Source organism: Silurus aristotelis, assembly GCF_946808225.1.
Source record: "Silurus aristotelis genome assembly, chromosome: 1".
In the NCBI taxonomy this organism is placed as follows: domain Eukaryota; kingdom Metazoa; phylum Chordata; class Actinopteri; order Siluriformes; family Siluridae; genus Silurus; species Silurus aristotelis.
The window spans coordinates 39,328,240-39,353,240 of NC_139574.1; the positions used below are offsets into that span (position 1 = coordinate 39,328,240).

The following is a 25,001-nucleotide window of genomic DNA, read 5'->3' on the forward strand; positions in this document are numbered from 1 at the left end:
TAGGTGATGAGGAAGTGATGGGCTTTAGTTTATTCTGTGTGAAAAACAGTGTGTGTTTGAACTGTACATTACCAGCATTTGTTCTTCTGGAGAACTCGCAGTCATGTTCACCACCACAGGAACGTAGGTCCCCGAATACTGTTGATTAGAACAACGTGAAAATGTCTGTTACTACATGTGACATCATATTTAATGTTCTCTCTTATACTTGCTCAATACAGATCTAGAACATATACAGAATATATATTTGTCAATATTTAGTGTAATTGAAGAAATGAGAATGCAATATTTCTGTATGTTGTTGCAGTTTTAAAGTGAACATTCCTACTGCAGTAAACAAACGTCTGGTCTCAACAACGGCCTTCGATTCAATAGTGGACTTACAATGTTTGCATGTTACTATGACAGCATGACATTTGACTATGACGTTTCATTGGTGGATTAAAAAGATTGTTGCACCAATCAGGAATGCTACGTCACAGAGATGGTGATGGCGCGACTCTACATGAGCTCCTGTAGTGTTTCTCTGTAGAAACACACACTCGGGTTAGAGGAGAGCGCCCCCTGCTGGACTTTTGTTCGGTAAGCTTTCCAGTCTATTGATTATTGCTGTTTGTTTCTTGTCTTTCTTCTATCTTATTGTGTACAGGCCACAAATGCATCGTTTTCCATGCTAAGAGCATTCTTTTATTCGTTGATCCGTTCCCTGGTATTACTCGAAGCATTAGTGCCCCCGTATGGCACTCATCAGTATTACTGATCACTGCTAGTGATTGGAAGATGGCATCATTTCAGTGACTTGGTTCTTTAGATCATTTCGTTCCTTAGATCAGAAATAATATAAAATGGTACATTTCCAATAAGCAGATACCCATACACACGTCTACATACACGAACTCTGACATTAGTTCCAATAATGAAAATATGACAAGGCAGCTAAAGGACAAATGATGATAAACAGAATGAGTAGCTCACCCTCATCTCTTCTGGTCCGTATCGTTCATTCCTTAATCACGTGACTCCCATAATTATTGTAACAATAACATCAAGATTCGGACAAAAATAAAATAAAAAATACTCGCACAAGAGGATTCATGACATGAACCTTTTTATAAACCGAACAAAATAAAAATTCTTCCATGCAAATGCGTTAACACGATTAATGCTGTTGAATACTTGAGGGACAAAATGTGCTTCCTCAAATCTCCACCTCCTCTTCACCTGGCATCCGTATCAGATCTCGAATCGGCCCATTTATCATTCCTTTCAGAAAATATACACAAAGTGCATGTCACAAAGTCGTGATTGTGAACATCACATCAGCTTAGATAACGTCTCATGTAAAAAGTCCACCGCTAAATCTTTCAATCGGACTGATTTGAATCGGAATGACAGGATCGCGGGTACCTGTGCAGCGACATCGAGAACACGAGCACCAGGAAAACAGCGAGTGTGCACCTTACCTTTGTCTCCGGTAGCGCGGACATGCCGGACGATGGAATCTCCAAGAATCACAGTATGACGTTCCGTCTCGCGGAGAGGGGCGAAGCGGTTCTCGGTCGAGATCTCGAAGGCCGGTGGTGGTGGGGGAGACGTCCTGGACCGGGGCTTGGCTCGTGTCTTCTGCTGCTGCAGCATCCAGGGTCTGTGGGCCTGGGCAGAAAAGCACGCGGAGTTGAGGTGCTGGGAGCGTTAGATTCAACCCGGGAATTTACCTGGGACGAGTGAGCGTCCGTCCGGGATGTTTCCAGCGCCGCTTTCCGCTCTCGCAGCTGGGCATCGAACGAGTCCTCACCTGTGCTCAAAGGCAGACACACAGCCGGCATAGTGTTTATAATAGCAGATAGAGTTAAGATACAGAGATGTGATAAAGTGAGAGGGAATGAACACCAGTGATAGTCGAGTTAACTAACTACAGGCACAAGACAGGAAGACAAAAACAATTCAGGATTATTAAAAGAGGAAAAAAGGAGAGATAAATAGTAAAGTTTAAAAACACAGTCAAACACAGGAAGCTACGTCACAGGAAGCCTGCAAGCAGAGAGTCTCCTTTCCACGTCATGACCTGCTCCCATCCTGCTGCCACCTAAAAAGATAAATAACTAACAACAATCTGCACTTACTTTATCTTTACAGTAAATACATTTACAAATAAATACATAAATACAATATGAAAATAAATAATAATAAATTGCCAATTCACACAACAAACAAATTAAATACATTTTTCACTACAAAGTCATTTTCCTAAAAACAGATCTTTCTTGCTTTGTTTGTTGCAAAGTCATCAATTACATCATCGTTGCAAATCTGACCAGCACTTGTATGGTTGATGTTTATGACAGCGAGGCTGCTGAGGTGCTCTTGTGACATGGTGGATCTCAGGTATCATTTGATTAGTTTCAGTTTTAAAAAGCTTCTTTCTGCTTCAGCTACAGTCACTGGAAGTGTAAGACAAAGTCTTGTGAAAAAAAAAAAAAGCTTGTTCACGTGAAAGAAAAGTGTCAATGATTTTTTTTTTTAGGCAAATCTCATCTAATTGAGCCACAAGATGTTTTGCATGAAAGTTGTTTTAAAAAGATTTTCACTTTTTCTATCAGTAACTACACTAATAAAGGAGAGGTAGAGGGAAGATTTGAACAATTTATAACAGCCCCCCAAAATACTTATAATTCTTATTATTAATATCATAACTGCAGTAACACACACACACACACACACACACACACACACACACACACACACACACACACATTTAAATCACTATCTCTCTAATCACACTTAATTCCTCCAGGATTAATTACAGGTTGGGTGACCTCTAACCTCTCGTGTGATGCTGATGTTCCTCCTCAGAAGTCCGTCTGCTGTCTGAAGTCTCAGCTCCACCCTCTTCAGGTCATCAGACTTCATCAGGGCTGTCAATTAAACACAACCTATGTTTATCTACACTTATGATACCAGGACGAGAAAAAACCCCTCTGAAGATGTTCTTCTTAAAGACTGAAATCCGTATCAGAGCTCTTTTATAGAAATATATATATGACTGTATAATGCTGCTGCCATTAGGACATTATTTCACATCACATGAATCTGCTGCACTTGTGAGTGGATTTGATTCGGACTTTTCTGATAAGCGTCTCTAATAGATCAGTGTAATTATTATAATATTAACGCTTAGTGGCGTCTCACCGTCCAGACTACAATTATCTCATACATACAACTGAGCATACCATTTAAACTCACACCTAGAGGTCGACTGATACAGGATGAACAATATATGTTGCTGATTTCTTTTGTTCGATATGTTTGTCCAAATAAAATCTCTACAAATATAAACCTATTTTGTAATGACACTGAATTGAAATAAAAAAATAAATAAAAAATCTGTGTGACATGAACAACTCATATTTCTTGTCCACTTATTACACTATTTATAACTTTTAGAATAAACTTTAAAAACTGGGCCAATATAAAGTTTGTTCACAAACTTTTACTAAACTGAGTTTATTTATATGATCATCACCATTCATTACATCGCATTAACTCTGTCTTTGTCCCGCTTTTCTTCTTCTACACTTTTTCTTCTTTTTAATTTAATTTGTATTGTTTTCCAGCACAGTAATGTGATGAATGTAAATACTGTTATGTTTGCATCATTATGCTATAAAACACATATTATCCCATTAAGTTCGGAGCATGCGCAGAAAGAACCGGAGACATGACTGCACAGCGTTTTTTACTCGTTTACTCTGCACACTGCAAACACACCCACATGCAGCACGAGAGTGCCCTCTAATGGCTATCAGATATTATAACATTAATGCAATGTTACCAATGTCACTATGACCATTATTAATTTAGGGGCTTCAGGAAAGTCAGGTGTCTTGTCCAATGATCGGTAAGTTTACATTCACAAACTATACCTACATTTTCCGGTTTGTCTGACTTGTGTTTTCGGATTTGTTAATCTGTTTTGCACTTCTCACACACACACACACACACACACACACGTGCGCAGCTCTGCTCGGTGTCTTTCTCCTTTTTCTCCTCATCACCAGTCACTAAAACAGAGCACACTGATTAGTCCCATCAGCCACAGATCTGCTTCTCACCGCTCGTTTCCCCCCGGCTCCACCCTCCATTCACCAACCGCCGCTCGTGCACGCACCCGCTGCTCCATCCAGCAGTAGTGTTCAGGTGTTGTGAGGTGAATCCAGTGTTAACCCTGTCAGAATGACTGCTGAAAGATCATCCACTTTCTTGTGCCAATCCATGCGATTAATTATAAAGTACAGATGTTTAAGTGAATCAGGTTCTGCCCCACATTAACTGTCAGCTATATTGCTTTCAGAGCTCAAAATGAACAAAGCACTAAAGCTGCAAGAAAATACCTCAACTTCAGTTTCGGTCAAATTCCTTTTCTTTAAGGACATCAAACATCACTGACTTTACTAAAGTGGATTTCAAGAAAATAAAATACCATCATTGAATGCTCTCTGTGATGAAGAGACATTAGACATGATTGAAATTCAAAATCTTTATTTATTTTATAGTGTTTATTGTGTCTCGCTGTAGTGAAAGTGTTCAGACTCTCTGTTTCTCTTGTCGGCTTCTTCTTTTTCTATTTCTCCTTTTCTTTTGAAGGTTTTTTTGTCTCAGCTGAGCAACAATTTCCTCCCATCGCTCTCGGACCCTCATATAATGTTCTGTTTTATTCTCTGAAGTCTTCTTTTCTTCCTCACAGAGATTCTGGGTATCCTGGAGCCCCCTGTTGGTCTGAAGCTGTAAGTTGTTCCTCTCCTCTATGTCAAGTTTAGTTTTCTCTCTTTCGTCTTCTTGTTTTTCCTGAAAATCCAACGTGGGCTCAAACTGATCAACACGTTCCTCCAGTCGCTCTTTGTCTCTGATCAAATGATCTCTCTCCTGCTCTGCACTATTTTTTACTTTCTCACAGTGATTCTGAGTATCCTGGAGTTTCATGGTGGTCTGTTCCAAAGTGACCTCAAGCTGAGCAGCATGTTCCTCTATATTATTTTGTTCTCTCGTCCAGCTCTCTTTCTCACATTCTAAGGTTTTCTCCAGTTCCTCATGGATTTTCAGGGAAGACTGGAGCTCCATGGTGGTCTGTTCCAAAGTGACCTCAAGCTGAGCAGCATGTTCCTCTATATTATTTTGTTCTCTCGTCCAGCTCTCTCTCTCACATTCTACAGTTTTCTCCAGTTCCTCATTGATTTCCAAGGAAGACTGGAGCTCCATGGTGGTCTGATCCAAAATAAATTCAAGCTGAGCAACACGTTCCTCCAGTTGTTTTTGTTCTCTCACCCAGCTCTGGCTTCTCTCAGTTATGTCCTGTTCCTGCTGCTTTCGCTCAGAAGCCAAAGTAGCCTCCAGCTTTTGCACCGTCTGTAGCAGAATGTCTTTCTCTTCTTTCTCTTCTGTTATCTTCTCTATCATTAGAAGAGAAAATGCATCCAAGTCTTTTACTACTTTCTCCATGTCTTCCAGCTTCTCCTTCATTTCAGCAATCTGCTTAGTTTTCTTTGTTCTTCTGGTTTGAAAAAACTTTCTCAACCTTCTGAAGAGCTCCATGTTTATGCCTCTTTACTCACAAGCAAAAACCTCGGAAATGAGAGAAACAGAGACGCGTTCCCAATTATAGACGTTGCCTTACTGTGACGTCACAGAGAGATGCCCCGCCCTCCGTCTGTGACGTAACCCGGTCTCTCTTAACCTGACACTACGCGCATGCGCACATTACAGAGGTAAAGAGCGGATAAAACATCATGTCTTCACAGCTTTTCTGTTGTTCCTGAGAGAAGAGCGATATTACAGTCATAAATAAGATAAAAACGGCTGTAAACTGTGTATAAAGCGAGTGAATCCGAGTTGAGAACCGGAAGTTGACCGGAGTGACTCTATGAATGTTGCAGAATCATAAATGACCAGTAGGTGGCAGTGTGATGTGTATTAGAGCTCACTGTCACAGCAGGTAATTAGAAGTAGTGGAGCTCTAATGACGTCATTAATAGCGAGGACAAGACACACAGCAGTTTGGGATTCTTTTATTGACTTTATTGATGAATTGATTTGGAGTATGATTGTGTTTCTGATCAAAGTAAGTTCATGTGTATGGAGTAAAAACAACCTGTACATTTCTCACTTCCAGACAGTATTATGAGATGTTCATCTGCTGGAAGTTCATGTTTAATGCTGCATGTTTTATAGGATTTATGAGCTGGAAGAAATGTTTTACTTTTAAATGTTTTCTTTTAACCAACTGGTGCATTTTTATTTATATGCTTCAAATGAGTTTTATAAAAAACACATTTTTACTTATAAAAAATAAAATGTTATTCTGAGTGAAACCAATTGTTTATTAAATGCATTATTCACTAAATAAACATCAATGAAAACTGGATGATTTGTTTTTATTGAATGTAAAAATATTAATTTGAGGATAATTGAACTTAATGAATCGAATAGTTTTGGATTAAATGAAGACTTTACTGAACTAAACAGCACTGAATTCTCCTTTAAATCAACTTAAGTTTACTGAACTAAATACTGTTACTTATATGAAAATAAACCCGGTTTCTTGAACCCTGTTCGGTTTCAGCCCCACTTTTGGGCCTCACAGCTGAAAATGACCTTCCTGACTTTCAATGGTAAAAGCTCCTGACAACAGTGTGCTACATACACAATTTACATCTCTTTTGAAACAACACACTTTGGGCTTTACATCATCCAAAGATGCTGAAGTTCATTAGAAAAAAATGTGTACGTCATAAAACATTTATATATCTGAGTTTAATACCCCTGATCTATGTGAAGACACTGATCATAATCATCATCATAATGTACTAACGTTAATTTGATGAGACAGACTCCACTTTGGACAAATTCAGTCTCCACATTAGACAATCACAGATCGAGCAGCTGCTAAAAGAGGCCAAAAAGCAAGAGCCCTGCAACCACGACGTGATTTGAACACGCAACCTTCTGATTTGGAGTCAGACGCGCTACCGTTACGCCACGAGGTCCAAGTTGCATGTGAACCCACCTCATGGCACAGAGTTGGCTTTGCATTTTTCTCATCACGGTTGTAATGACAAATTGAGTCTGATGGTCACGTTGCAGGCTCTGACACTTTCCGCTTTTGAAGTCCCTGATTGTTGGTGTAATTAGGATTCATACATGAGTAAATAATGGTTTAGTCTCACTGTGGTAAGCATCCTTTATGGTGGTATTTTGACCAACAAATGGCTGTAGTTGTCTTTGTTTGAACCCATAAGATATTCCCATGATCCTCCCATGCAAATATCATTGGTTCAAACATACTTTAACTGTGACATTATTTGACGTGTCACTGAAACGTGAATTGTGAATACATAGGGTTGTTTTTTACTCTGGACAGGCAACACAGAAGATGCTGCGGGTAAACAGAATAATTCACAAGTCACTGTTACATGAACAATAAAACATTTAATTTAAATTACTGGAAAATCTACAAAAATGTCAAATAATAATATATAATAGATGCAAACACACAAAAGGTACAAATAATATTTCAAAATGATGTATATATTAGCTAAAGAGGCACAGGGTTTATTTGTATTTTTGTTATTATTATTAAATCTGATTAAACATTTTAGGAGATTATTTTCTTTATGTGGTTTGAGCTATAGGTGGTGGTGAGGGTTTCTGTGCATACGTGTGTGTGTGTGTGTGTGTGTGTGTGTGTGTGTGTGTATGTGCGTTTGCGTGTGTGTGTGTGTGTGTGTGTGCGCGTGTGTGTGTGTGTTTGTGTCTGTCTGTCTGAGTTTTAGCCTGTGCATCTTCCGGGATCTGAAGTTCCAGGTGCCACCCAGTAAACTCCATGCAGTGGGTCCAGTAGAATGGGGAGTAATACAAACAGAGACACAGGGTTTATGTTTTTTGTTGTTGTTTTAAAATCTGATTTAAAAAATGTGAGAAATTATTTTGTGTCATTTCATCTTTAGGCGATGGTGAAGGTTTGGAGGTGGTTGAACCATACACCTCATATAAAGAATCTAAAAAACAACAAGAAATACGTCACACATTTTAACAGCAGGAACAAGAAGCACCAAGTGTTCAGAATGCAGCCACATCATTATTCACATATCAGCTCACTGTATTTTCATGTGAAACAAACATGTAACATCTGTAACTTAGACAAACGCAGCATTTCACACGAAAGAATCAAACGTCCAAATTCACACGTGATGAAATGATACACGATTACATGTTCATTAGCTGAATGAGATCTAACACACTCGTTCACACACTCGTTCACAGTGAGGTTCTGTAACAGCATGTGCTTTTGAGGAGATACTTACAGTACATGTGTCTGGACTCCAAAGTCTGTTCCGAATGATCCTGACAGGAACAACAATAACTACAAAGGAGGATAAGGCACATACTGTGTGATCTCTAACATGTTCATTCACACACTTGTTCACACACTCATTCACACATCTGCTCACACACTCATTTACACACTCGCTCACACACTCGCTCACACACTCGTTCACAATGGTTCTGTAACAGCATCTGCTTTAAAGAGAAACTTACTTCGGTTTGGATTCTGCGGAGGTCCAATAATATTATTGTGCCTGATGGCATCAACATCAATTCTGTTTATTCTGGGAGCATCTCCCATTTCATTTGTCCTTCTGGGTATCCTGAGAGAGAGAGAGAGAGAGAGAGAGAGAGAGAGAGAGAGAGAGAGAGAGAGAGAGAGAGAGAGAGAGAGAGATGGTAAGGAACTTAGATTTGCTAGATAATACACATGTACTCAACACACACTTACAAAGCTTTCGCTCAGCAGCTCTCAGTGTCTCTCTGTTTTCAGTTTCATCAATATGTCTGGTAATTGTGTAATCTGAGAGGAACTTTAGCTATTTCTTTAACAGCGTCAGGGCCGAGCATCTTGTTCACAGCAGCTTTGCAGGTGGGGGGCATTAATGTCTCTGCCTCAGTGTGGGGCTTTTTTTAATTAGGCTACGAGTTGAGCTACTGGGTAGGTCACTTTGAGATCTTTCTCATTCACCTTAGGGTTTTTGAGATATTGGTGTGTGTGTGTGTGTGTGTGTGTGTGTGTGTGTGTGTGTGTGTGTGTGTGTGTGTGTGTGTGTGTGTGTGTGTGTGTGTGTGTCATGTATGTCGGTAGTTGCTGTTGGCCTGTTGGTAGCTCCATAATTAGTTTCTCCTCATCCTCTTATCATATATATATATACATATATTCTTTCTTCTGCTCAACTCAGATAAGACGAAAGTACTTTAACTAGGACCACATGCAGCTAGAAGCAAACTTTCCGATTACCTAGCATCTCTGGATGGTGTTTCTGTTTCAGCGTGTACGGCTGTCAAAGACCTTGGTGTGATTATTAAACCCGAGTCTTTCCTTTGAGGCTCACGTGAATAATATTACCAGGATCCCCTTCTTTCACCTTAGAAATATTGCTAAAATTAGAAATATGATGTCGTTACAGGATGCAGAAAAACTAGTTCATGCTTTTGTTACTTCTAGATTAGACTACTGTAACGCTTTACTGTCTGGGTGTTGGAGTAAGTGCAGAAATAAGCTTCAGTTAGTTCAGAATGCAGCGGCAAGAGTCCTCACTAGATCTAGGAAATATGACCACATCACTCCTGTTTTAATCAGTCTACACTGCTCCCAATCAAATCTCGCATTGATTATAAAATACTACTACTGACGTATAAAGCACTTAACGGTCTCGCACCGCAGTATCTGAGTGAACTTCTGTACCAGTATGATCCTCCACGCCTACTTAGATCAAAAGGTGCTGGCTATCTGTTGGTTCCTCAAATAATGAAGACTACAGCAAGGGGCAGATCTTTCTCTTATAAACCCCCACAGTTATGGAACAGCCTTCCAATCAGTGTTCGGGACTCAGACACAGTCTCAGTGTTTAGGTTGAGGTTGAAAACATATTTATTTAGTAAAGCCTTTAATCAGTAGATTTTTTTCTTAGGTAAAGGCGCAGATCTGGAGGGAACATGGATATAGAGTGTTTGGTGAACTGGGATATTTGTATGCTGTCGTCCCCTCACATTCACACGTTCACTCAGTTTTGTTGATGGTGGTGTGGTGGGTTGTCTCTTATCCCAGAGATCCCTCATGTCTGTGTTGCCTTCTGGTTCTCCCTTTTAGTTATGCTGCCATAGCGAGTCTTGCCGGAGTCCAAACTGCACAGTGACTTTAACTCTCATACAACAATAGGTACACTTAATAATCCATATCCTTCTCTTCCTGTCACCCTCTCTCTCTCTCTCTCTCTCTCTCTCTCTCTCTCTCTTTCTCTCTCTCTCTCGGTCGAGTTAAACATGCTCCTGAGGCTCCAGTGACCACTGTTCCTGCCCTTCTCCCCTCCGGGGATCTTCCCACTTCGTCCAGGCCTGCCTCTGGATAGTGTTCTCTTTGACTGGAGGCACTCTGTGCAGCTGGGGTAGGTTTGTCATCAACACCTTGGGTGGTTCCATGAAATTCCGGAGTAAGAATGGGAGCTTTGAGGATGGATTGGACTGTAGTTAATGTAAACAGTCTCCTACACTGATTTAGGAATACAGTTAGCTTCTGATCATCATCACTGCCTCCTGCAGCATTGTATATCTGCCACAAATGGACTTTCGGGGTGTAACCCAGATGACCCTAACCCTCTCAAGGTTTCTTCCTTATGCCATCTCGGGGAGTTTTTCCTTGCCACAGTCGCCACCGGCTTGTTCATCAGGGACAAACTCACTCATAAAGAACATATTCATTTTTAATCACCGCATTATCTGTGTAAAGCTGCTTTGAGACAATGTTCATTGTTAAAAGCGCTATACAAATAAAAATGAATTGAATTGAATTTAATATATATATATATATATATATATATATATATATATATATATATATATATATATATATATATATATATATATATATAGTGGTGTGAAAAAGTGTTTGCCCCTTAATGATTTCTTATTTTTTGTCACACTTTAATGTTTCAGATCATCAAACTAATTTAAATATTAGTAAACGATAAACAAATGAACACAACATGCAGTTTTAAAAATATTTTTTTATTATTGAGGGAAAACAAAACCCAAAACAACATGGCCCTGTGTGTAATATTTCAATTTCTCTCACCACACACAGGCCTGATTACTGCCACACCTGTTAGCAATCAAGAAATCTCTTAAATAGGACCTGCCTGACAAAGTGAAGTCGACCAAAAGATCCTCAAAAGCTAGACATCATGCTGAGATCCAAATAAATTCAGAAACAAATGAGAAAGAAAGTAATGGAGATCTATCAGTCTGGAAAAGGTTATAAAGTCAAGTCAAGTCAAGTCAAGTTTATTTGTATAGCGCTTTTCACAACAGACATTGTCTCAAAGCAGCTTTACAGAAAACAACAGTGAAGGTGAATGGTGTGCGTTTGTCCCTGATGAGCAGCCGTGGCGACAGTGGCAAGGAAAAACTCCCTTAGATGATATGAGGAAGAAACCTTGAGAGGAACCAGACTCAAAGGGGAACCCATCCTCATATGGGTGACATCAAAAGTTTGGTCATAAATCTTTCAACAATACAGAACAATTTGTGATCATCATAGATCCAGCATCAGCTTCTCCATGCCAGGGCCTTTAAACACTCGGCATCTACTTCTCCATGATCATCCATAGGTCCATAATCTTCACGAGGTGGGACGTGACTGGAGCTGGCCAAACCTCAGGAAGCCTCGGGATGGGGAGAGAAAGAGAAGCAGTGGAGAGGAATTAGCGTAGCTGCTGTTCATGATATTAACAGCACAAGTTGATAATGTGCATGTGATCAGATGTTCTGGAGCACAAGGTTGTGATGTGATGTGTGTGATGTGTGTTATGTGTAGGCTTTGCTAAAAAGATATGTTTTTAATCTACACTTAAACTGGGAGAGTGTATCTGAACCCCGAACACTGTCAGGAAGACTATTCCAGAGTTTAGGAGCTAAATGTGAAAATGCTCTACCGCCTTTAGTGGACTTTGCTATTCTAGGAACTACTAGAAGCCCAGAGTTTTGAGATCTCAGGGAGCGTGACGGATTGTAGCGTGTTAAGAGACTGGATAGATACATGGGAGCCAAACCATTTAGTGCTTTATAAGTGAGTAGCAGTAGTTTGTAGTCTATTCGAAACTTAATAGGAAGCCAATGTAGGGACGATAAGATTGGGGTTATATGATCGTATTTTCTTGACCTAGTAAGAACTCTTGCTGCGGCATTCTGAACTAACTGAAGCTTGTTTATTAATGATGCAGGACATCCACCTAGTAATGCATTACAGTAGTCTATTCTAGAGGTCATAAACGCATGGACGAGCTTCTCTGCATCAGATATAGATAACATATTTCTTAGCTTAGAAATATTTCTAAGGTGAAAGAAGGCTGTTTTTGTAACTTGATTGATGTGATTTTTAAAAGATAAGTTGCTGTCTAAAATAACTCCCAGGTCTTTTACCGTTGAACTAGTAGTTACAGAACAACCGTCTAAATGCAGGCTGAGATGCTGGAGCTTCTGTGTACTATTTTTTGGGCCGATGAGCAAAATCTCCGTTTTATCAGGATTTAATAGCAGAAAGTTATGGGTCATCCAATCTCTTATTTCTTCAACACACTCAGTTATGCGAGCTAATTGAGCTGTATCGCCTGGTTTGGATGAAATATATAGCTGGGTATCATCAGCATAACAATGGAAGCTAATTCCATGCCTTCTAATAATATTTCCTAATGGAAGCATGTATATTGTAAAAAGCAGGGGTCCCAGAACTGACCCTTGTGGCACGCCATAATTTACTAGCATTATCCTGGATAGCTCTCCATTTAAATCTACGAAATGGTAACGATTGGACAGGTAGGATTTAAACCAGCTTAATGCCTGTCCCTGAATACCGATGTAATTCTGTAAGCGATCGAGGAGAAGATCATGATCTATAGTGTCGAACGCAGCACTAAGATCTAGTAAAACTAATAGGGAGATGTAGCCTTGGTCTGAAGCTAAAAGCAGGTCATTAGTGATTTTAACTAGAGCAGTTTCTGTGCTATGATGGGGCCTAAAACCTGACTGAAACTCTTCAAAGATATTGTTCTCCTGCAAGTGGTTACATAACTGGGCAGCGACAATCTTTTCTAAAATCTAAGACATAAATGGGAGATTTGAAATTGGTCTGTAATTCGATAGCGTGTTTGGATCCAGATTAGGTTTTTTAATGAGGGGCTTAATAACTGCTAACTTGAGGGATTTAGGGACATGACCTAACGATAGTGAGGAGTTAATAATATTTAAAAGAGGCTCACCAGCTGTATATAACACTTCCTTCAGTAGTTTAGTGGGAATTGGATCTAACTGACATGTTGTTGATTTAGCTTTCATAATAGCATCATACAGCTCTTCCTGTCCTATACATGTAAAACAGTGTAGTTGTGGGGTTGTAAGTACGATTGTGTCGGGAGATGCTGTCAGAGGTTGAACTGCCACAATTGTTTTTCGAATGTTATCTATTTTTTCAGTGAAGAAATTCATAAAGTCTTCACTACTAAACTGTGATGGAACACATTTTTCAGATCCCTGATTTGTTGTTAATTTAGCGACTGTACTGAAAAGGAACCTGGGATTGTTTTTGTTATTTTCTATGAGTTTGCTCAGGTGTTTAGCTCTAGCAGCTTTTAGCGCCTGTCTGTAGCTAAGCATACTGTCTTTATACGCAATTCTAAATACCTCCAATTTAGTTTTCCTCCATTTTCTCTCCAGATTACGTGTTGTACTCTTTAGGGCATGCGTATGACTATTATACCAAGGTGCAGGTGCTTGTTCTCGAACCTTTTTTAACCGGATGGGGGCAACAGTGTCTAAAGTGCTAGTGAGGATAAGGTCTATGTTGTTCGCCATCTCATCAAGATGATCAGCATTTATGGGTTTAATGTGAAACTGAGATAAATCAGGCAGGTTATTTATGAATCTGTCCTTAGTGGTTGGAATAATAGTCCTACCAGGTCGATAACGTGGTGAAACACGGTTAATCTGCTCTACCGGTAGTGTGTACAGTATGAGGTAATGGTCTGTGATGTCATCACTCTGGGGTAAAATATCTATATCAGTGACGTCTGCTCCGTGGGATATTATTAAGTCTAGTGTGTGGTTAAAACGGTGGGTTGGTCTGGTGACGTTTTGTTTAACTCCAAAAGAGTTTAGTAAATCGACAAATGATAATCCTAGGGCATCGTTTTCATCATCTACATGAATATTAAAATCTCCTACAAGCAGCACTTTATCAAAGCTGATCAGGAGGTCTGAGAGAAAACAAGCAAACTCATGAAGAAAATCAGCGTAGGGTCCTGGGGGTCTGTACACGGTGACCAGAGCGAGTTTTCTATGCATCTCTGAAAGTGCAATTTTAAGAACGAGCACTTCAAATGATTTAAAGCTGAATCCTAATCTCTGACTAACATTAAGAGAAGCACTATAAATGGTTCCTACACCCCCCCCCACGACCAGTCTGACGGGGCTCATGCTTATAAACATATCCTGACGGTGTCGACTCGTTTAGACCCATATAATCACCTGGTTTAATCCAGGTCTCAGTGAGACAGAGTGCATCCAGATTATTATCTGTGATCATCTCATTTACAATCAGTGCTTTGGGTGCAAGTGATCTAATGTTTAAAAGACCGAACTTTAGAACTTTGTTGTGTTTGTTTATCTGGCATTTTTCAGTTTTAACTGCAATAAGATTATTTCTGGATCTTGTGTATGTAATTCTTGGTTTTACTACCCGAGGAATAGATATGGTTTCTATAAACTGGGCTGTGTGTGAACTTGTAACTATTTGGTCTGTAGTATGCGTGTTCTTATAGTTGAAGATTTCTTGATGTCTTACCAGTCAGATGGTGTGTAGTATCCTAGAGATGTTATCTGATAGCACTGCTGCTCCAACTCTGCTAGGGTGCAGGCCATCAGGGCGGAAGAACCTAGGACGCTCCCAGAAACAGTTCCAGTTATTAACAAAGAGAAGTTTATGTTCTCGACACCATGACTGTAACCATTCATTTAGAGCTAAAAGTCTACTAAACTTCTCAGCCCCTCGCTGGTAAGTGGGAAGAGGTCCTGACACAATGATCCTCGTTGTGGGTGATGTGCTGCGTACCGTCTCCACCAGGATCCTGAAGTCCCTCTTTAAGATCTCCGTTTGCCGCAGCCTGGTGTCGTTTGATCCGGCATGGAGAACAACCGCTCCGAAGTCCATTTCTAAAGCTTTGAGACTCCAGTGAACCACAGTGAGAGAAATTATTCACACATGGCAAAAACATGGAACAGTGGAGAACCTTCCCAGGAGTGGCCGGCCGACCAAAATTACCCCAAGAGCACAGTGACGACTCATCCAAGAGGTCACAAAAGACCCCACAACAACATCCAAAGAACTGCAGCCTCACTTGCCTCAGTTAAGGTCAGTGTTCATGACTCCACCATGAGAAAGAGACCTGGCAAAAATGATCTGCATGACAGGGGAAAAGAACATAAAGGCTCGTCTTAGTTTTGCCAAAAAAACATCTTGATCCCCAGGACTTTTGGGAAAATACTCTGTGGACTGATGAGACAAAAGTTTAACTTTTTGGAAGGTTATGTAATGTTGTCCCATTACATAAAAGTAACACTGCATTTGAGACAAAGAGCATCATACCAACAGTGAAATATGGTGGTGGTAGTGTGATGGTCTGGGGCTGTTTTGCTGCTTCAGGACCTGGAAGACTTGCAGTGATAAATTTAATCATGAACTCTGCTGTTTACCAAAAAAATCCTGAAGGGGAATCTGTTTGTGATCTCAAGCTGAAGTGAACTTGGGTTCTGCAGCAGGACAATGATCCAAAACACACCAGCAAGTCCACCTCTGAATAGCTGAAGAAAAACAAAATAAAACTTTGGAGTGGCTTAGTCAAAGTCCTGACCTGAATCATATTGAGATGCTGTGGCATGACCTTAAGAAGGAGGTTTGTGCTCATAATCCCTACAATGTGGCTGAATTATATCAATTCTGCATAGATGAGTGGAGCAAAATTCCTCCACAGTGCTGTAACAGACTCATCGCAAGTTATCACAAACGCTTGATATCAGTTGTTGCTGCTAAGGGCGGCCCAACCAGTTATAAGGTTTAGGGGGCAAACACTTTTTCACACAGGGGCATGCAGTTTTATATATCAATAATAAAAACCTCCATTTAAAAGACCTTTTCAGAGCTCTAGATTTTCTTTGAAAGACAGAAAAAGTTCAAACCTTCAGATTCATGGCTACTGAAAGTTGAAAGGTCGCTGGTTGTCAGCTCGCAATCTTTAAAAGGACAATTAATCGTGTCATGACCTCCTCAAACGATTTCTGAGATGGTTTCAAAACTGTGGTATTTAAACTCGTACACCTTCACCACTCCACTGCTCTCCCTCTCATCCACACACGTTTACTGACTTTCATTCTCCTTCTCTCCAGGACGCACCTCCACGTCTCCAGACTCTTCTCAACCTGCTCCCTACTCTCACCACGAATCACAATACCGTCGCCAAACATCATAGTCCACGGAGAGACTCCTGTCTGACCTCGTCTGTCCTCATGTGCCTCTGCATGCTTTATTATGCTCTTTATTAGCACTTTGTAAAACTTTGTAAGGGTACTGTCTCTAATATTTATAAAACTATTTTTTCATTCGTTGTTCAATCGGGATCTTCATCGCTTTCTAAAATAAAGAGTAACTGGGAATCGGATCTTAATTATAATTTCACGGATGAGGAATGGTCCAAGGCCCTTGGTCGTGTACATCCTCCTCTATATGCGCCCGTCATTCGTTAATACAGTTTAAATTGTTGCATAGAGTGTATTGGACAAAGACCAAACTATCTAAAATTAACCCTGGTTTGGATCCAACTTGTGATCGTGTCGGCGGCTCCGGCTACTCTTTATCATACTTTTTGTCTTTGCCCAGCCTTGACCTCTTTCTGGACATCGATTTTTAAATCAATCTCTGAATACTTTATTTTAGATATTAAACCATGTCCCCTAATAGCATTATTTGGACTCAAGCCCACAAATCCCTCATTGTCATCCTTACAATCAAACATGCTCGCCTTTTGTTTAATAGTAGCAAAGAGACTTATATTACTGAATTGGAAGAATCCTCACCCACCCAGTTCTTCTCATTAGATACATGACCTGTCTCAGTTTATTCAAATAGAAAAGATCAGATTTACATTACTTGGTATTACGGAAAAGTTTTACACCACCTGGCAACCATTCTTATCATATTTAGGAGAAAGAGGAAAATAAAATCCTGTTCTCTTTGTTTAGCCTTTTTGAGCTCTTCCCCTTGCCCCTGACTTCTTGGTAGATGTAGAAAGGAGAAAGGAAAACATATCTTTGAGAGTGTTAATGTACTTAGGTGCAAAATCTTTTATTTTGTTTTATTTTTCTTTTTTTCTCCTGTTCTTGATGCTCACATTCATGATTGTGATTGTGTGTATAACTTAGAAAGAGAGAGACCAATTTCTTGTTGTTGGACTAAATTAACCACTGTATCATTGTCTTTCTCGCCTGAGTGTCTCTGTTTGAAGTGCATCAATAAAAAAGAGTTGAATAATAATAATAATAATAAGAAGAAGAAGAAGAAGAAGAAGAAGAAGAAGAAGCCAAGTGATTTTGAAATGTTTTGCCGGTGTCTATGATGACAGGTGGGTCCATGTAATACACAAACGCCAAGTGTTCAAGGGAAGCAAATAAAAGCAAGACTGCTTCTATGCTAGAAGAACGATAGTGTTTTGAACTTCTCAGCAAACCGGTTCATTCTCCTGCTCTACTGAAACTGTGAATGTATGCAAAAGTGCAAACAGTGACCAAGAAGCTTTTCCCTGCGGTAGTTTCTGTAGTGTAGTGGTCATCACGTTCGCCTCACACGTGAAAGGTCCCTGGTTCGACACCAGGCAGAAACAAGGTTGTGATTTTGAAGCTAGTGTTACATTCTTAGGCCTGTAAACTGTGTTACTCGACAGCATTAGAGAAATGTAGAAAACTTTCTTTCATATTGTTTCTGTAGTGTAGTGCTTTAAGTGTTATTGCTGCTGTTTGAACTACAAAAATGTTCAAACAAGTTAAGTCTGTAACACACCTTTATCACATTGTCCACAACAAGAGGGGTCGCACTAGATCCACTCATGGTCAGCAATGTCTGAGATGAGAGTGAGGACTCTGGGATTGACTGAACACTTTTTTCTTCTTGGATTCAACCTCTGTGCCTCTCAGGATTTATGGAAAAGAAACACCTTTATGGAAAAAAAAAGAGTGAGAGAAAGATTGAGAAAATGAACAACCTGAGATGGATATCAAATTGATACGTTTGATAAATCCAAAAAAGGTGTTGATAAAAACAGAATATTAGCGTTGGAGAAACTCCAGTGTTGATCGTAGTTCCACTGGGTAGTGTATGTTAAAGCAGTAATAACTGCCAAACATCAGGCAGATGGAGGAGGTGAAGGTTGTGATGTGGTTGTTGACAATCTTCTTGTCGATGCTCAACATGAATGTCTCAGCAGCGAAGCAGGAGGAACCTGGGAATAATAATAAAAATAATAATTCAAACGTTTATTAACAGGGGCTTCAATGTCAGATATATATATTGTGCAGATACTTGAAACAAATTGGAGGATGAACGCTGCCAATATTGGTAGTAAACAAATACAAAATGGCTTAATAAAGTAATTAATGTGCCAAATAAAAATATTACATAAAAAGGAAAGTAATTATTAAACAATAAAATTGGAAATAAAAGGGAAAATTAAATAATGGTGCTAATTTTAAAATAAAACTGAAAATGATAAATATTGATCTGTCAATGTAAAATAAAATAAGTTGGTAAAGTTTATTTTTTGGATGCTGTATTTGGCACAATAATTTATCAAGCCATGTATTTAGTTCTTTTTTTTATTACCAATTAAGGCAGGAACTTGAGGGATTTATGGACGTGACCTAAAGATAATGAGGAGTTAATAATATTGAGAAGAGGCTCACCAGCTGTATGTAACACTTCCTTCAATAGATGAGTTGGAATGCGATCTAACTGACATGTTGTTGATTTAGCTTTGGTAATAACATCATACAGCTCTTCCTGTCCTGTACATGTAAAACAGTGTAGTTGTGGAGTTGTAGGTGAGATTGTGTCAGGAGATGCTGTCAGAGGTTGGACCGCCACAATTGTTTTTCTAATGTTATCTATTTTTTCAGTGAAGAAATTCATAAAGTCGTCACTACTACACTGTGATGGAACACATTTTTCAGATCTCTGATTTGTAGTTAATTTAGCTACTGTACTGAAAAGGAACCTGGGATTGTTTTGGTTGTTTTCTATGAGTTTGCTCAGGTGTTCAGCTCTAGCAGCTTTTAGCGCCTGTCTGTAGCTGAGCATACTGTCTTTATACGCAATTCTAAATACCTCCAATTTAGTTTTCCTCCATTTTCTCTCCAGATTACGTGCTGTTCTCTTGAGGACATGCGTATGACTATTATACCAAGGTGCAGGTGCTTGTTCTCTAACCTTTTTTAACCGGTTGTGGGCAACAGTGTCTAATGTGCTAGTGAGGATAAGGTCTATGTTGTTAGCCATTTCATCAAGATTATTAGCAGTTATGGGTTTAGTGAGAAATTGAGATAAATCAGGCAGGTTATTTATGAATCTGTCCCTAGTGGTCTGAACAATAGTCCTACCAAGTCGATAACGTGGTGAAACATGGCTAATCTGCTCTACCGGTAGTGTGTACAGTATGAGGTAATGGTCTGTGATGTCATCATTCTGAGGTAAAATATCTATATCAGTGACGTCTGCTCCGTGAGATATAATTAAGTCTAGTGTGTGGTTAAAACGATGAGTTGGTCTGGTGATGTTTTGTTTAACCCCAAAAGAGTTTAATAAGTCGACAAATGATAATCCTAGAGCATCGTTTACATCATCTACATGAATATTAAAATCTCCTACAAGCAGCACTTTATCATTGTGATCATCTCATTTACAATCAATGCTTTGGGTGCAAGTGATCTGATGTTTAAAAGACCAAACTTTAGAACTTTTTGGTGTTTGCTTATCTGGCATTTTTCAGTTTTAACTGCAAAAAGATTATTTCTGGATCTTGTGTATTTAATTCTTGGTTTTACTACATGAGGAATAGATACGGTTTCTATAAACTGGACTGTGTGTGAACTTGTAACTATTTAGTTTGTTGTATAAATGTTCTCATAGTCGTAAATTTCCTGATGTCTTACCAGTCAGATGGTGTGAAGTATCCTAGAGATGTTATCTGATAGCACTGCTGCTCCAACTCTGCTGGGGTGCAGGCCATCAGGGCGGAAGAACCTCGGACGCTTCCAGAAACAGTTTCAGTTATTAATAAAGAGAAGTTTATGTTCTCGACACCATGACTGTAACCATTCATTTAGTGCAAAGAGTCTACTAAACTTCTCAGCCCCTCGCTGGTAAGTGGGAAGAGGTCCTGACACTATGATCCTCGTTGTGGGTGATGTGCTGCGTACCGTCTCCACCAGGATCCTGAAATCCCTCTTTAAGATCTCCGTTTGCCTCAGCCGGGTGTCGTTCGTTCCGGCATGAAGAACAACCGCTGCGAAGTTCTCGTTCAGGATTGCGGGTACCTGCGCAGCGACATCGAGAACACGAGCACCAGGAAAACAGCGAGTGTGCACCTTACCTTTGTCTCCGGTAGCGCGGACATGCCGGACGATGGAATCTCCAAGAATCACAGTATGACGTTCCGTCTCGTGGAGAGGGGCGAAGCGGTTCTCGGTCGAGATCTCGAAGGCCTGTGGTGGTGGTGGGGGAGACGTCCTCGACCGGGGCTTGGCTCGTGTCTTCCGCTGCTGCAGCATCCAGGGTCCGTGGTGCACCGGTGCCGGAGTGAACGATACCTGGGCGGGCCGCGTTGTAGGTGCGCTGGACCTGGGCAGAGAAACACACGGAGTTGAGGTGCTGGGAGCGTTAGATTCAACCCGGAAATTTACCTGGGACGAGTAACCGTACGCCCGGGATGTTTCCAGCGCCGCTTTCCGCTCTCGCAGCTGGGCATCGAACGAGTCCTCACCTGTGCTCAAAGGCAGACACACAGCCGGCATAGTGCTTATAATAGCAGATAGAGTTAAGATACAGAGATGTGATAAAGTGAGAGGGAATGAACACTAGTGATAGTCGAGTTAACTAACTACAGGCACAAAACAGGAAGACAAAAACAATTTAGGATTATTGAAAGAGGAAAAAAAGAGAGATAAATAGTAAAGTTTGTTTAAAAACACAGTCAAACACAGGAAGCTACGTCACAGGAAGCCTGCAAGCAGAGAGTCTCCTTTCCACGTCATGACCTGCTCCCATCCTGCTGCCACCTAAAAAGATAAATAACTAACAACAATCTGCACTTACTTTATCTTTACAGTAAATACATTTACAAATAAATACATAAATACAATATGAAAATAAATAATAATAAATTGGCAATTCACACAACAAACAAATTAAATACATTTTTCACTACAAAGTCATTTTCCTAAAAACAGATCTTTCTTGCTTTGTTTGTTGCAAAGTCATCAATTACATCATCGTTGCAAATCTGACCAGCACTTGTATGGTTGATGTTTATGACAGCGAGGCTGCTGAGGTGCTCTTGTGACATGGTGGATCTCAGGTATCATTTGATTAGTTTCAGTTTTAAAAAGCTTCTTTCTGCTTCAGCTACAGTCACTGGAAGTGTAAGACAAAGTCTTGTGAAAAAAAAAAGCTTGTTCACATGAAAGAAAAGTGTCAATGATTTTTTTTTGGCTTTTAAGTGTTGAAAAAGTTCAGCAAAAACATAAGTTGAGTAAAATCTCAAACCAGAGGCAAATCTCATCTAATGAAGCCACAAGATGTTTTGCATGAAAGTTGTTTTAAAAAGATTTTCACTTTTTCTATCAGTAACTACACTAATAAAGGAGAGGTAGAGAGAAGATCTGAACAATTCATAACAGCCCCCAAAATACTTATAATTCTTATTATTATTATCATAACTGCAGTAACACACACACACACACACACACACACACACACACACACACACACACACAGCTGCATTAACACATTTAAATCACTATCTCTCTAATCACACTTAATTCCTCCAGGATTAATTACAGGTTGGGTGACCTCTAACCTCTCGTGTGATGCTGATGTTCCTCCTCAGAAGTCCGTCTGCTGTCTGAAGTCTCAGCTCCACCCTCTTCAGGTCATCAGACTTCATCAGGGCTGTCAATTAAACACAACCTATGTTTATCTACACTTATGATACCAGGACGAGAAAAACCCCTCTGAAGATGTTCTTCTTAAAGACTGAAATCCGTATCAGAGCTCTTTTATAGAAATATATATATGACTGTATAATGCTGCTGCCATTAGGACTTTATTTCACATCACATGAATCTGCTGCACTTGTGAGTGGATTTGATTCGGACTTTTCTGATAAGCGTCTCTAATAGATCAGTGTAATTATTATAATATTAACGCTTAGTGGCGTCTCACCGTCCAGACTACAATTATCTCATACATACAACTGAGCATATCATTTAAACTCACACCTAGAGGTCGACTGATACAGGATGACCAATATATGTTGCTGATTTCTTTTGTCCGATATGTTTGTCCAAATAAAATCTCTACAAATTTAAACCTATTTTGTAATGACACTGAATTGAAATAAAAAAATAAATAAAAAATCTGTGTGACATGAACAACTCATATTTCTTGTCCACTTATTACACTATTTATAACTTTTAGAATAAACTTTAAAAACTGGACCAATATAAAGTTTGTTCACAAACTTTTACTAAACTGAGTTTATTTATATGATCATCACCATTCATTACATCTCATTACCTCTGTCTTTGTCCCGCTTTTCTTCTTCTACACTTTTTCTTCTTTTTTATTTAATTTGTATTGTTTTCCAGCACAGTGATGTGATGAATGTAAATAATGTTGTTTGCATCATTATGATATAAAACACATATTATCCCATTAAGTTCGGAGCATGCGCAGAAAGAACAGGAGACATGACTGCACAGCGTTTTTTACTCGTTTACTCTGCACACTGCAAACACACCCACATGCAGCACGAGAGTGCCCTCTAATGGCTATCAGATATTATAACATTAATGCAATGTTACCAATGTCACTATGACCATTATTAATTTAGGGGCTTCAGGAAAGTCTGCAAAGGAAACAAAACTATACCTACCTTTTCCGGTTTGTCTGAATCGTTGCACGAAACACATTAACAAATCCGAAAACACAGCAACAAGTCAGACAAACCGGAAAAGGTAGGTATCGTTTGTGAATGGAAAGTTATCAATCATTGGAGAAGACACCTGTCATTCACCTGTATATCTTGACTGACAGGTGTCTTGTCCAATGATCGGTAAGTTTACATTCACAAACTATACCTACATTTTCCGGTTTGTCTGACTTGTGTTTTCGGATTTGTTATTTTGTTTTCGGATTTGTTAATCTGTTTTGCACTTCTCGGCCACCGTAGTTGACCCCTGTTCCACAGCTTACCAGTGAGTGTGCCACTACAGCCACCTAGCAGATAATTTACAAATACACTCTCCAATACACTCATCATGACAGGTAGGTTTACACCTGTATTGTATTGTATTGTATTGTATTGTATCGTATTGTATTGTATGCTTAAATAAAAATTGAAGCAAATAGAAGAGGGGGAAAAAGAAAATTATGCATGAGGTTGTTCATCATTCATGGTGAGATGTTCAGCTCTGCATAGATCACTTTCTAAATGTGTGAGAGATCAGTGGAAAGATTTTGGGCCCTGGTTAAAAAAATGTAAGGAAACAACGCGCTGGGAACCGAACCTCAGACCCCACTGTAATGTAGAACACAGACACACTGTATGACATTAAATCAGTTCACATTTATTAACAACATCCCGACTTCCCAAGCCATGGCATAATGACACCAGACTCTTTCTCCAAATAATTATAGAGGATCCTCACATACACAAAGCTTCTGTGTCTAAACTGCAATTTCTTGGGGCATCTTGGGGCATGTTTTCTTCATGTAAACAATGAGTCACGCCTCAAAAAAGGTTAAAAACCACTGCCTGATGGGTAATAAAAGACCAATAATCAGGATCTCAGGTCTACATTCCTTACTATTGAAGTAAACAGGACCAATACAGAACAGTTCATCAGACAGGAACACACACTGATTAGTCCCATCAGCCACAGATCTGCTTCTCACCGCTCGTTTCCCCCCGGCTCCACCCTCCATTCACCAACCGCCGCTCGTGCACGCACCCGCTGCTCCATCCAGCAGTAGTGTTCAGGTGTTGTGAGGTGAATCCAGTGTTAACCCTGTCAGAATGACTGCTGAAAGATCATCCACTTTCTTGTGCCAATCCATGTGATTAATTATAAAGTACAGATGTTTAAGTGAATCAGGTTCTGCCCCACATTAACTGTCAGCTATATTGCTTTCAGAGCTCAAAATGAACAAAGCACTAAAGCTGCAAGAAAATACCTCAACTTCAGTTTCTGTCAAATTCCTTTTCTTTAAGGACATCAAACATCACTGACTTTACTAAAGTGGATTTCAAGAAAAAAAATACCATCATTGAATGCTCTCTGTGATGAAGAGACATTAGACATGATTGAAATTCAAAATCTTTATTTATTTAAATAAAATAAAAAAATTAAGATGGTGAAACAACATGCACACTAAGGTACATGAAACGTTCGTATTTCACCATCTTCCTCTATTCCTGAATCATTTTCCATCTCTTCAAGTTTCTTCAACAGATCCTCGAAGCTGTCGACATCAAAGGCTGGTACAGAATCCAGGATCTCTGTGCTGTTGTGGGGGTCTTCAGTAT

General features: G+C 39.6%; 2 protein-coding genes across 9 annotated transcripts in view; one reads left to right on the plus strand and one right to left on the minus strand.

The window, feature by feature from the left end:
• The window catches only part of LOC310724584 (uncharacterized protein), a 171,319-nt gene that overhangs the window by 88,218 nt on the left and 58,100 nt on the right, over window positions 1–25,001 (minus strand). For 5 of the 7 annotated variants that reach the window (XM_083538831.1, XM_083538833.1, XM_083538832.1 and 2 more), the window contains exon 3: window positions 20,731–21,471. In XM_083538831.1, coding sequence (XP_083394957.1) covers window positions 20,731–21,207 — 477 coding nt within the window. In that variant the 5' untranslated portion in view covers window positions 21,208–21,471. Of the gene's footprint in view, window positions 1–20,346; window positions 20,446–20,534; window positions 21,472–25,001 lie in introns of all 7 variants that reach the window. The other 2 variants (XM_083538837.1, XM_083538836.1) reach the window with 1 other exon arrangement.
• Window positions 1–25,001, plus strand: part of LOC310725056 (eukaryotic translation initiation factor 4 gamma 3-like) — a 136,570-nt gene that overhangs the window by 39,426 nt on the left and 72,143 nt on the right. The gene's annotated exons all lie outside the window — the stretch shown is intronic.